The sequence below is a fragment of the Cottoperca gobio genome, chromosome 15 (genome assembly GCF_900634415.1).
Source record: "Cottoperca gobio chromosome 15, fCotGob3.1, whole genome shotgun sequence".
Classification (NCBI taxonomy): Eukaryota; Metazoa; Chordata; class Actinopteri; order Perciformes; family Bovichtidae; genus Cottoperca; species Cottoperca gobio.
In genome coordinates, this window is record NC_041369.1 from 4896306 (window position 1) to 4911292 (window position 14987).

A 14987-nucleotide genomic window follows, 5' to 3' on the forward strand; every position below is an offset into this window, starting at 1 on the left:
GGGAGACACAGGGCCGTCACATGCATGGAACAACACAGATTGGCAGCTACTGGCTCTCTCCCAACCCAACATGCAGCTTTGAGTTAGTGAGCGCAGTAATGTTCACACTTACCTGACTTACTCTTTGGCATGCGTCACAATGCTCACAAAGGATTTGATGCATTATGAAATTTGGCAGCGCAGCAGGGGCCAATGGCTGTGACAAGAAAACAAGTTAAAGGAAATATTCAGAGGTGTCACTCACCAGGACGTCAGAGTCTTTTTTTTTTTTTTTTTCAGAAGCTACCTCGGATTGTCAAATCATGAAGTGAAAATCAGGTGCGGCTGTGTTGACAGTAAGCCACTGTGAAATAGCAGAATGGGGTTGAGCTAGATAAAATAGGTTGAGGTTTTTGTTCATTACTTTCATGTGCTTTGACAGGCAATGTAAGTCTTCAGAGGTCTTCTTTTGAGATGCTGAGAGATAGCAATTGGCTGGAAGGCAGCCTCTGCAGAGGGAGACATATACTGAAGAGAAACACAGCTATGACAAGAAACCAATAGAGCTGTTATTGTTTTCCCATGTCTCAAGCCCTTTTGCTCTTCATTAGCATACATCCTGTGCTTTGCCTGCGAGGCAAACAACTACAGTACAAGTCTGTGTGAGGAAAGGCAGGCTGTGCCTTTCAAGTGAATATGTAGGTTGACAGAGCAACATGCTTCATTGGCGTATATGCCACTATCAATTACCGCATCACAATGACTGCCTCATCACTAATGCGGCGTACACAAGAGTTGTGGAAGTGTTCAGATCTTTACGTACAGCTGCACATATTTCTAATATTAAGGATGCTGTTAAAGGAGGAGTCTTGTTGTTTCTACGCACAGCAGGCAGCACGTTTCAGCAAGCTAAAGATAGTGCAGCATTTAGCAGGTTAAAGATGTAGTTGTGGAGTATTATCGGTGGAGACCAAAACAGAGCTGAAAGGCAACAAATCTAAAAGATCATGGTTTTGCTTAAAATAAGCACATTTGTGACATTTTTGGAGTTACAGACGTACTTTTGAAAAAGTCAACGTTGACTTTAAGTTCTGCCCGGGACACCAATCTCCCGCGTGAACCTTCCGCTGGACTTTGATTAGAAAAAATAAAAATAAACGTTATCCCGGAGAAAAATACATTTACCTGAAAATGTTATTGACAGTGGGGGAAAGTCACTGTCAATAACATTTTCAATAAAGTCATCTTTAGGCTTTGTTGCAACATATCGATTTTAAATTGGTGTTCAGTAACAATGGCTCTCAGTAAGTCTTGTCAGCAAGCACAAAACCAGCACCCTGAAACTAAAACAGCTAAATGGAATCAATAATAACTAATATTTACAGCTTAGCATTTGCTAACTGTGACACATCATAATGTCTGCTGTTAGAAGGCCTGTGTAAAAATAATCCATTACATTACGAAAATTGCAGATGCATTAAAGAATAAGCAGCATTTTAATGGAGTTAAACTTGAACTACTCTACACATACATACAGTGTTGAGTAGTTTATGTTATTCCTCATATCTTTTAGATACAACATATATTTTATTGCATTTATAAAGTAACTATATAAGTTAGCTGTCAGATAGTGGTGTAAAAAGTGAAATATTTCACTCTGAAATGTAATGGAAGTATAAAGTAGCATAACATAGAAAGGAGTATCTAAGAATTGTGCAGGGAGTTAGTATTGTAATTCTGTTAAAGTTAAGTTAAAGCACTTACAACATTTACCATAATGCAATAGTGTTTTGTATTAGACCCTCCCTGCCATGTAAATGCTCATATATTTTAAACTCCATGCCCCCAGTTTGTAAAACAGGCTTTACATAAAACAATGTAAGCCTCTAGGTCCAAGCCGAGATAACCCAAATTATTATTCGTAATAATGAATTATGACATCATCAGGGTTTTTTTCTCAGACTTTTCCTCCAGAGCCACAGAAGAAATGATACTACAGTTTTCACAGGCTTAGTATTACTCCCAGAGATGAGTAAAGGAGTATTCACATGTAAGTCGCTGTCTCATGTACAGTACTACTTGTACTAAATGACTTGCACCACTGCAGTTGCCTTATAAACACGGCAACTGCAGAGGCCCCATTAGAAATGCAGCTTCCAAGAACCCAAGTGATGATATTTAATAAGAAGTTTTGCCCACCTCTCTCTGTCTTCTCTCCCTCTTTGATCTCTCCACCTTACTCCTTCTGATTCTTTCTTCCTGTAAGCCTCAAACTATCCATCCCAAATCCCCCCTCTCTGTCTCTCTCTGTTCACTCTGCAGCTCCGCCTGCATCGCTCTCCCGCCCCGCGAGTCTCTCCAGCATGTTATTTAAGTCAAGGACGGCATTAGCATGACGATCACAGCCTTCTATCACAAGTCTGCCAAGGCTGGAGCTGGAGGAGCGGGCTTTGTTATTGGAGTGGAGCGAGAAGGACTAAACATGCAAAATGTGAAAAAAGAGAGAGAGGGAGATGGAGCTGAAGGCATATGGGGACATGATAACACATCATTAAAGATGACTTGTGATTACGTGAGACAAAGGATACATGTTTCTACATTAAAGAACGACATAATCCGTTTGCGTGCCACGCGTTGTCGGGTTGATCTACACATTTGAAGAAATCCCTCTCCTCTCAGTCAATGAAAGACAAAAGCATTTTTCACAAGTGTCAAGAGATGGGCTAACAAAGAGACTCTAAAATCATGTCCCCGATCATATGTGCAGCTCCTATGTGATTACGTGAAACCCAATCAGACTGTATGTATGAGTCCCTGCTCCACATCCGATTACTCATGTGTGCCTAGATGAAGAACTACTGTACATGCAACTCATTGGGCCTCATGCAGGAAGAGATACACAAACAAATGTGCTCTTATTTTTGTTTGTATCCACTGATTTTTGGGATTCACCAATGTTTTCTTAATGTTGCTCTACCCTTAGGTAATAGAACAGTGTCCGAGTGGTCAAAAGAACAAAAACTAATTATTTGTCCTGCTGAGCGAAACCTAAGGTTTACATTTGAGCAATATAGAAAACCCATGAATATTGTATAATCAAATTGTGATTTTTACATGTTTTAGAGAAATTCTAATGATTGGATTATTACATTTGTGGGCTAAATAAATACTAATAGTCCATTGATCCCTTGCAGGATGATATTGTGTGCGTTCAGCTTCTGAGTACTTTACAAACTGCTCTTAGATGCTCTTTGATTGTCCTGTAACGCCGCTACTGATGCTCTGGAAAATCACATGTTTACTTGATTACCTGAATTTCACTACCGCCGAAGTTCTTCTTCTTCTTACAGCCTTTATTTGACGGTATTTCTCAAATTCTTGTGCATGTTCCAGAGTATTTGCACACGTCACAACACCTGCCCTTATATGGTGTTTAGGGGGCGTTATATACTAACATGCTCCAATTTATGATCCAGTGGATTCATCACTCAGCACACCTGGGTAAGAACAGATCTGGATTGTTAAGAACGTTTGGTGCATCTTGAGTTGACTTCTCTTATTTTCTCTCTTAACAGAAAATTTAAGGAAAAAAGAGTAATTTAAGAAAAATGTATTATGTGTAACGCATTAGTTCTCCTCAGAAGAACCCGTGTATTTTATCGGGCACATTATCAATTTGTCTCCCCGTCCTCTCTCTACTCATACTCTCTATTTACAAATCTATTTATTACAGCAGGAAATTAAAACACAGTTAATTGTATCATAAACACACATCTGTGTTACTGAAACCAGATACATTTTTAATGAAACAGATGCCATCCTGGGCCAATTTCTCCCTTCACCAACCTCCCGCGGCCTGCAGCCCTGCAACCACATGGCGAAGCATCCTTTTGCTTTACTGACTCTCCGTTAAGCTAAAAGCGACAGCACTATCTGGAGAAAAAAACACACACTTATTGGTTCAAAGACACCCCCGGTAATTAAAGCCACCATAACCTTATACTCTACTCATATACTATCACCACTGCAGCTCATTTGGCACTGCAGCACACAAAATAATTCTGCTTCCTTTTGGAAAGGTACTTGCTTTAGACGTCAATGACTCACCTTTAATAGACGCCCTGCAGTACTCATGTTCAGTCTGCGTCTTCATAGCAGACTGAGAAGGAGAGATGGGGTCTGACATTTCACATGGCTTTCAGTCAGACAAATACAATGATGGAAGGGAGGTGGGGAGCTGTGTGGCCTTGGAAAATAAAAAAAATCTAGCTGCATATTAAATGTTCTCAGGCGTTTCATGGCCTGTCAAACCTGGGTGTGAATTTGTGATGCACGGAAGACACACTGCCTCACTTCCTGGGTATTATGTGTGCACACATGGACGCCTGTGCATGTATGTGTACAAGGCCTGGGCATGCACAACACACACACCCAAACACACAGCGGCAGTCAAGCCTGCTATCATTTGAATTCCTCCCCTGTGGTGGCTCTGTAAGGCATCTCAATCTCCATCACGCTGTCAGAAGAAATAAACACATTACGATGAGAATTGAGACAGAAAAGAAAAAAAACAAGCTTTTTCTTTCACTCGCATTCATCGTCATATACGTTAAATGCACTCTCACAAACACAAACACAAGCCAAAGATGCTCTCATCCGTTGCATGGTGAAAAAATACATTTATTGGAATCTGTGTCAATGTAGAAAAAAGTGAAAACTGGCTTTAGGTTTTTGTCACAGTACCACAGGTGAATATTCCAGCAGCCGTCCGGTGAGCCGAAACCAAGTCAGCAAGCTCGTTTAGGGCAGTACATCTGCTACTGACGACAACAGAGAAGTTGGCCTGCGGTGGCCCATGACACTAAACACATCGTCTCACAGACGGTGAGAAGCTCGGGTTGCTCCTAAAGACACACCACCAGCAAATACACATGTTGTACAGCAATTAACCTAGCCCATTGTTCTCTCAGCTTAATGTGGGTTCAGCTGGAGAGGCTGATTTCAAATGTTTTGTTGTGATACTGTTACAAATCCCTTTCCAATAACTATAAAGCCAGGGCCACTGACTGCCATCATCTAAGGTGGCTCAAAGGAGCCCATATTGTGAGATCAAATACTGTTTTATAACTAATAGGTTTGGCCCATAATATCCCATTTTGTCCCAGACCCTGGAAATAACTTGTGGTCCTGTGCAAAGCTATGAGGTTCATGCATCATCTTTGATGTTTACTAGGGCCTCCTTTCACTATTCAAAAGCCTGCCATCCAAATAAAGGGAGTATCACATTAATATTTCTCTTGTCACTTTTTTAAAGTCAAATAGTTCTGAACAAACATTTCTATAATAAACATACTGCAAGTGACACATTCTACTCTGGCAGGCCAAATGTCATTATGGGTAGTGCATTTTCTATTTCTGATATGACAGGATAAACTCACAACACATGGCGAGTCTGCATACTTTATGAGATCAACTAAAATTGCAACAGAAAAAAAAGGCATTAGAAAACAAAAAGGACATTTCTAAACTCAGATACTGAGTATTAACATTGAGAGGTCAGATTCTTTTCCCAATACAACTTTCTTTACATATAGACTTATTTTATTCTTAAATATCTTAAATCTCATAAAAAATAATTCATCAGAAACTGATTCAATATACACAGACAATAGTGCACAAGATGGATAAAGAGATGGTGTGCATGCCGAGGTTTCGCGAGAGCAGGGTTTGCTGTGAGATTATATGCGCTGCTTGAGTGTACATTTTTTTTAAGTTTGGCTTTTCTGATGAAATTTATGAGTGTTTTTTTTCAGCAGTATCATACTCAATATCATCATTCATTCATAAAAATAAATAAAAAACATCCATACTTCACCTTGGTCTCTCTAGGATAAATTTAGGCTGGGTTGCACCAACAACGATTCAGTTTTAAACCAGATTAAATTATGGTTTAATTTGATATCATGTCGTACTAAACTTTAAAACTAGCTTACAATTCAGAAAGATTACATTTGAACCTCTCTTTAAACCTCAGTTTAGTTTAGATATTAAATAGAATTATGTTGCATCAAAACATTAAACTCCAATTTAAAATGTGATGTGATTCGATCATTTGGCCAACACGTTTTTTCAAAGGAGGAGAATCATGAGTCATTTTGGGCTAACTAACTGACTTTTTAGCTAGCTAGCAAACAATGTGACGTTTTGTTAAGGACTACAAAGCAGCGGAGAGTTAATGGCACTTCTTTTATACTTACGAGGTCCTAAAAGCACCTGAAAGAGAATAACTCTTTATCGTGAAACAGAACTCTGCTTAATTAAAAAAATAGATTTACACAATTTAAACCTAGTTTTGCTAAACTATGACTATAACTAATATTTGATTAAATGGATCCTTGCTGGTGCAACCCAGCCATAGTCTTGTTAAATGGAGATCACCATTGGGAAATAATACAGTGTCTGTTGAGAACTGGTCTTAATCCAAAATGTAACAGAAATTATACATGACAAGCTGCAGCGGTCGAGGCAAATAATACGTCCATGTATGGGCTTTCATTTACACTGTTAAAATATAGCACATCGCTTCATACAACAAGGCATGCATGCTTTGGAGCTTTTATGAAAACAATTAGCAATAAAGGAAATATAAAGGGACTGCAATTGCTCTAATTTCTTCCATGTGTCATTCTGTGGCTTTTGCTAATAGTGGGGTGAGGTTGGCTAAAATGTTTTTAATAAAAATAATAGGACATTGCTCACAGGCGGGTTTCCCAAAGCAGCTTGTTGTTTCTTCTATAATCACATTCACACTCTTTTTTTCCTAAAACATTTGAGTGTTGAGTTCTACAAGGAACCATATGCTGATTTTATAATGTCTGAAAGCATGTGCGAGCTGAGCTAAAGAGAATAAAAAAACCTGCACACTAGTTTGGCAATGAACTGTCTGTGAGGACCTTTCTCTATGTGGCACAGTGTTAACAAAAATGACACTGGATCCAATGACTCAATGACATCACCTCTCTATTCACAATGGCCAACGGTGTTGCTGTTGATGTTGCCGTTATTTACTTCTCTCCAGAAAAAAATAAACACAACAGTGAAGACATCATACAGACAACACGATCAATGCCAACCTGGAAGAGGATGCTTAATTTCACCTCTCTTTTTCGGTTGCTTTAAATTTTCACAACTTAAACTTCCATCCACACATCTCTGGCAAGCGACAGTATCTTTGTATAATATTTAGAAAATCTATAGATGTTCACAGTTGCTTGACTGAATGGCAAAAATACCCATGAAGTCTAAAATTGCTGGTTTAGTCGTCTAAAACATGGATGCCAAGAGTTCTTATAAGTACTGGAGGACTGTCATCGTAGACTATGGGATGGATTCAGATTCAAAGTGTAAAAAGAAATCTTGCAGCGTGTTGCCTTTAAGCACTAACACACATTTTCATACATACAACCATTCATGTTCTTGTATATATATATAGAGAGAGAGATCTGTAGTAATATGGAACAGTGGAAATACCTTCAATTACATCTGATGGCATGACACATTTCATGTATTCTTCTTGATGGAGGAGAATCTGTTCTGTGTATGGACGCTCTTCAGTGAGCATTTACATGATATCAGATTTCTGTACAGTAAAACAGCACACATATAAACATGAGGACATTAAAATAAAAATATCCCACGCTGATTGTGATGTTTAAAATGTTGTTCAATTCATTTTTTTTTTTATTCTACAAAGGGAGGCAAGGGTATTTTTGGTGGGAAGGGGCAGGGGTGCTGCTCCCCTGTTTCCCACACTACACAGTAGTTTCATTCTTCCACGGCCCAGTGCGTATATTCCCTGTGCTGTCCGAGCTGTACAGGAGTCCTTCTTGCAAGCCCCCCTTTAGAATCCCATTCTGATTGGTCGGGTTCTGGGGGTAAGATTGTCTGCGCGGGGCGTGCATCTCCAGATGGTGATGTGTTGCCATCGGGTCCTGCTCGGCCACTTTGCCGCAACCACACAGGAAGATGCCTGTATCGCCTGCCTCTGCCGGGCACAGAGAAGGGAAAAGGTCTGCCTTGGCACAGCAGATATGCCTGTGGCAGGGATTATGGCATACCAGAGCCTCGTGCGTGGCGGTGGTAGCAGCGCAGTGGCATGTGTGATGCCCATCATGGTGGCCTTCGTGGGCCAGATGTGGACAAATGTGGGCGTGACGCTCATGTGTGCTGTGGGGGCTGTCAGTGTGTGAGCTGTGCACGCTGCCTCCATCCACGCTGGAGGGGATGTGATAGGCGTATTCCCTTTCACTGCCGGCTGCGCAAGCACCGGCCCCGGCCCGGCGGCTGAAGTGGCGGCTTTTAGTCCTGGTGCTGCTCTTTAGGCAGGGGTGCAATTGGATCCCCGGCCGGTAACCCTCTGGGTCAGCATGTAGTAGCACATGTGTTGCTGCAGGTTCCTCTTCCATCAGCTGCTGGCTATGCAGGGCGCCGCAGCACGGCGTCACCGGTGCTAGACACGCCACGTGGTTTTGCGACGACGGAAGGGCGCCGTGTTTACAGTGACCTAAACTGCCATGACCGCAGCTCATCAGTGTTTTACCATGACATGGTGAATCATGGTGGCAGTGGCTGTGACCATGGCCATGCCCGGGGGTGTCTCCATTCACGTTGACCTTGGGCCGCGCTTGAGCGGGCCCATGGGCTCCAGAGCAGGCATTGGCATGTCGTCCGGGACAACAGGAACACCAACAATGCCAGACATCATCACGCTTGGCACAGTGATGGATGAGAATGAAGAGGCCAAGGGTGACGGAGAAGGCACCGTAAAGGCAGCTGAAGATCATGTCCAGGAAGTGGCCCTGTGACACGGCCAGCGCCCCGAAAGTCCAGGTGGCCAGGAACAGGAAAAGGGTGAAGGCCGCCGTTCGTAACTGAGCCTTGAAGGAGTGCTCGTTGGCCAGCAGTGCGGGGTTGATGGGAACGCCTGGGCAGCCAGCGGGGCAGTGGCCCCCACCGGGCGGGGCTGCCAAGGCTCCCGGCTCGGCTCCCTGGTGGCAGTGGGTCTGCACATCGACAGCGGCCAGCCTCTGCTGCTCCTCCGTCAGCTGCTTGAGCTCGTACTTCTTTTCGGGGTGTCGCCGCAGCTGGATGAATGTACAGAGGAAGTAGATGCATGTCACCAGGACGATGAAGGCCAGAGGGCCAAAGAAGGCTCCCAGGCTGGGCTCCCATGCCATCCAGCAGCTGCAACACACATGAACAGCAATGCATTTTAATACTTTGATTTAATACTTTGATTTCAGAAAAAAACAAGTACTGAAATACTGAATGAAACAAACTCTATTACTTATGTTGACATGTTTTGGTAACGCTTTATATTAAGGTTCTTGTAATAAGCAACAGTAAATATGTAATAAGGTACTTATAAGATGCTTATTAACATTATTATGTGTTAAAAATACAAGTACAAATGTCAATAATAGCATCATAAAAACGATTAATGTTAGATTTTAACAACGTTTTATAAAAGCTTATAATAGTTTGATAGCATTACAAACCCATTTATTAAGTTTAACTAACATACCTATTAAGTCATTTGTGTTGCTTTATTAAGATTAGCCCTTACTTTATTATGCATTCACTAGCAGTTAACTATGCACTTATTAAGTATTATTTCTGCAGCTACCTGATCTAAAGTGAGAACAATGCCTTATTAAGGTAAATAAATCCTTTATTATTATTATCATCACTTTTTTATAGATAATTTTTCTGAGAAGGAGAAGCGCAAGGGATATGATATGCAAAAAAAGGCTGGAATCAAACCCAGGACGTCGCAGTAATGTGGCATGCACGAAAACTACTCAGCTACAAAGGCGCTCCACAGTAAGCTTTGCTTTGTGCAGCTCGCACATCTGGAATGAGCACTTTATGTTGTCAATGTAGACAACGTGTGAATATAGAATTACAAGAAGGTTAAACAATGAAATAACAGGTAAGATAGTTAAACTCAATTAATGTGTTTGTAATGCTATTGTAAACAGTTATAGGAATAAGTCTTTTATTTTTTTTTTATTTTTTTTCAAGTGTTTCAAAATATATAATAATTATTAACACTTGTATAGTCTTATTAAGACTTACTAATGTTAATACGCATCTTATAAGGACCTTATTACCTATTAACTACATTACAAGGACCTCAATATAAAGCATTACCCACACAGTGCAAACAGCATTAATATAACCAAATGTACTGACATGCAACCTTGCTTTAAAAGCACCAACAGAGTGTGTAATTTAACCTTGAGAGCAGAAGCAAATGTAGGACTTACTACGGCGCTTGCTCCCCGCTGCCATAGTTGTCTATATTGACAGCTGCCGTGACCCCGCAGATGATGAGGGGCACTCCACCACTGACTAAATAAAATCTGTGAGGGACAAACAGAGGCAGAGAGAATAAGAAAGTATGAGAATGTTTGGCGTGAAAAAGGCATTTTACAAATCCTATACCTCACATCCGGATTACAACAGCGCACTGTCAAAATCTGACTGAGGAATTGTTTAAGACACACAAGAAAGATAATAACCACAAGATCCATAAAAACAAAGAAGATTATAGACTTGTGCAGTGACTAAAGCTGACAACAAACAAACAGAAAATGACACTGAGCAACAGGCACAAGAACATATTTGCCAGATATCCTCTCCCTATACTTTCCTCAAATATGACTTGTCAACGTGTCTCTGATCACACTCTAGTGGTGCGATCACACCCACACTTTGTTTGTTTTGCCACAAACCAAAAGTGTGAATTTTACTGTAAAAAAACAAATATGTTTCCTGTCGATGTCAGCTTGATTGACTTTTCAGCACTCATTGCTGCATTTTACGGCATCTGCTGATCATAACCGCTCATTGATACGTGAAGAGAAACATGGATATTTGAGCAGGAACTGAATATATATTCAGATTTGTATGCGAAGCATAAGAAGTGTCTTCCAGTCGGATGCAGGCCTGTCATGATAATACGCTATTGACTTATCGTTTGTGGGCATGACCTCGATCATTTTTACGTTTTTAACTTATCGTACGATATATGGACAATATATTCATATATATTTATAATATATATCAATATTGCACATTCTGTTTACATACGTGTTTGTTCACATAAGACTGTCACCAACATCTTAACCAACATGTTGCTAGAATAAACAGCTGGGTTTTCCTCACCATCATAAGACTTGGGCTTTGCACATTCTTGTTAATTAACAAAGCCCGATTATTTAGGAATTTTCAAAATTGTATTTTCAATGTCTTAAGAATTAGAAGATAATTGTTGTTTGAATGACGAACAAACATTTTTAAGTAAGTAGGTGTGGTTTCAATAGCAATGTTCTCCTCTTTGCATACAAACCATACTAAAGATTTTATATGGTGTTGGGTGTGAATTAGAGCTTTCAGTGTCACACACAAGAATATCATGGCCAACGTTTTGTTTTATCTTTTTTATTTTATTTTATTTAGTGAAGCAGACATTACAAGTGAGACTATACAAGAGAGGGCTTAATACATTTGGCTACTGGACAGGATTACCATCACAGGGCAAACTGTTAGATCTCATAGTGTGGAGAGTGAGTATTAGCGAGCGAGTGTTTTGTCTCTTTTTTGTCTCATTAAATTACACTCAAAACACAAGTGTAGGGAAGTTAAGACAGAGTCTGTAACCATGACGGTACAAAAGGTAATTATTTAAGAGGCGCTGGATTATTTATGCTAATATTATCATAATAATATATATTATCATCAATACTCTTCCTTTAAATTCACATCCGACTCAAGAGGTCAGTGATACATATCAAGCACCACCATCCTCTGTCCTTTCAATCAAAACTGACTTTGACCTTAGGTGTAGGTTCTCATATAAACCCTGTTGGGAGTATACAGGTAGAAAATGGGAGTTTTATTTATTAAATGTATTTTCCTGTCCACTGCACATATAAATTCTCTCATTGAAACTGTGGGTCTTGACGGATTATTATAGATATAGTTCATTAATATATAAAGAATATGTGATTTGTGTGATTTGTTTATAGTTGAGGTGTAATACACAGCACCTCCAAAATAAATATAATAAATAAAATATCATTTAAGTAGTCACGCAGGAAAGACAGAATATTTAAAGAGTGAGGCAATTGTTTAAACGGACTAACTAACTGATAACAAGATGATATGAGTGATTGACGGATCCCACTGTATGTTTGTTTTTTGATACCTCTGCCATGTTCTTAGAGGGTGTTTTTTCATGCTGGGCTCCTATTTAACAATGTGTTGTGTCCAAGTGACCAATGTGGACAACCATTTTTGAAATTGGTCCAGTATTGAGGGAGAACACTGCAGACAGCCGCGAAACAGGCGGCAATGTAATCGCTCGGGGGCAAATGCGCACCATCAATGTACGTCCACTAAAAGTGTTTGTATTTGCCACAGGCTCACATTGTTGGGACCCTACAGAGAAATAAAACGTTTTTCTTTACCCTTAGCTAGATCTGTTGTTACCGTGTCTAACAACTTCAAGTGTCCCTCAAGGAGAAATTGCCTGTTTTGCGGCTGCCGGTTGCAGGAGTCTCGCCTAACACTGGACCAATCAAAACATTGGGACAATTAAGACACAAAATGTTAGTCTTTAACATTGCCACTATTGTAAACCCTTTGGGTATTGTAATGTTTAGTCATGCTTATAAAATTGGAAGTTCTCAAGAAAGGTATTCTGATGTCATCTTGCAATGTTCCGGCCGTCATCTGCCGCCCGGTGAATATACTTCTTAATTATTCAGGTACACAAAAGTATTCTGGCAAGTAATGCACTTGCGTCACAGTATACATACAAGCTTCAAGAATTCAGCGCAGGAACAAAGCCTATCCCCAGCGGCTCCCTTTTTGTACTGTCCTTGTATCCTCTCTCTGCAGTCATCCACTTTCCTATACACCACCTTGCTATTTCCTCTTCCTTCCAGTTCAATCTCAACCTCTGTCACTGCTCTAACCTTTTCACCACTCCATCTTCCTCAATCTTCATCCTCAGTTTCCTCCCTTCTCTCTCTCCCAATCTGTCACACAGCACCCGTCCCAAAAATTCAATTACAATCAAGATGTTTGTCTGGGTTGGTTTGGTGAGGGGTGGTTTGGTGGATGGGAGGGGGGATTGGGTGGGGGGTGGCGAGGCGGCATTACCGGCCTGTCACTGTCTCTGAGTGGAACGGTTACCCCAGGGGACTCTCCTTCAACAGAAAGCCATTTACACAGCCGTCAGCCAGATAAGCATAAATGAGAAGAACTAGTGGATGTTAAAGCACCCTGCGCTTTATAAGCTTCATTCCCCTTTATCCCCTCAAGGAATGCCTGCTTGTTTTTCCTGCAGGCATGCACATACATATACAACAAATTAGAGCATGTGTAATCAAATTAATGTCTAAATGCTGCTCTGCTTTTAAGCAAAAAAGATGCCCCTTTACATTAAAATTCTTGCCAATGCACTCGCTCTTGTGGACACACACGCACGCAAGCAGGCACGCATGCAGGCATGCACGCACGCAGGCACGCACGCACACGCACACGCACACACACACGCACACGCAAACACACACACACACACACAGACCCTGAAGTGCCTTTTAGCTAGCAGGTACACAGCGACTCCCCACTCATCCTTGTTCCTCTGCCTATGCCCTGTCCCCTATTTTGTGACTGTGAGCTGTCCTCTCTCCTGGTTCAGGATATACATAGCACAGCAGGGGACAACGGATGGTCATATAGCTCCAGCACAGAGCAGAGGCTTATGGATAAAGCTGGACTATGCATAAATTATGTACATACTCAACTGAAACTAAAACCCTTTATGTCTGAAGTGAGCTTATTTTAAAGCAATGGGCAAGCAAAAACCTCCATGTCTGAAAAATGAAGACAATGTCCTGTAAGTGCTTTAAACCAGCATTCTTTGTAATGGCCAGCAGGGGGCGACTTCACAGGTTGCAAAAGGAAGTCAGATTGTGCATAAATCTATGAGAAAATATTTACTTTATTTATTACCTCAGTAAACATGTTCCTGAGGTGTTAATAGTTTCACTCACTAGTTTCAAGTATCCGTCAATACAGCATGCTGTTTATTTAGTAGATTATTGTCTCATTTACTCTAAATGAGACAATAAAGCAGGGTATGCTTTAGGGCGTGGCTACCTTGTGATTGACAGGTTGCTACCAGTGATGTCTGGTTTGAGTGTTGTCCAATGACATTTTGGTCGCCTAAAAATGTCTTGTCATTTCTGGTTGCAAAAAAACAAGATGGCGACGGCCAAAATGCCAAACTCAATGCTTCCAAACTACAGTTCACAAATCAGTGGATGATGTCAAGCTGCCTATGCCCACTTCTTATATACAGTCTATGGCAGGGGTCGGGAACCTTTTTGGCTGGGAGAGCCATAAAACCAAATATTTTTAAATGTATTTCCTTGAGAGCCATATATTTAATTAAATTGAGTTTTAAGTATATCACATCTCCGAGTACTAAAAGCGCTATCAGTGTTTCCCCTACCATTGTCTGTGCCCCCTAACGGAACCCCGTGCCCCCCTCTTATTATTATTATTAATTTTATATTCACAACTCCCTTTTCACATTGACAGGTGCTCTTTTATTAAATAAACTACATGCTTATGTTATTTATCTAATTTATGAGCACGTTTCAGTGTTTACTGCGGTGTCAAACTCAAGGCCACAATTATATTCGGCCCACAAGAAAATATCATATTTCTATCATAACTGGCCCCCTGGTAATTAAATCAATGCATGGCACAACCACGGTAAAATACATATTTGAGGAAGTATCTAAATGTGTGAATTAAATGAAACTGCCCCGGGACAAACTGCTGGGATTGACGACAGACGGTGATGAAAAGAGCGGATTAGTGGGCAGGAGGCGGGAGAATATGCAGCGGGAGAACTGTGCAGGCGAGTT

The 14987-nt window shown here is 40.8% G+C and overlaps 1 protein-coding gene across 1 annotated transcript in view; it reads right to left on the minus strand.

Annotated features, from left to right (window-relative positions):
* Positions 1-4641: 4641 nt before the first annotated feature.
* adgra1b (adhesion G protein-coupled receptor A1b) overlaps positions 4642-14987 on the minus strand; it is a 195817-nt gene continuing 185471 nt past the window's right edge. The window contains exons 18-19 of the mRNA XM_029449473.1: positions 10308-10403; positions 4642-9222 (exon numbers count right to left, since the gene is read on the minus strand). Coding sequence (XP_029305333.1) covers positions 7791-9222; positions 10308-10403 — 1528 coding nt within the window. The 3' untranslated portion in view covers positions 4642-7790. The remainder of the gene's footprint in view (positions 9223-10307; positions 10404-14987) is intronic.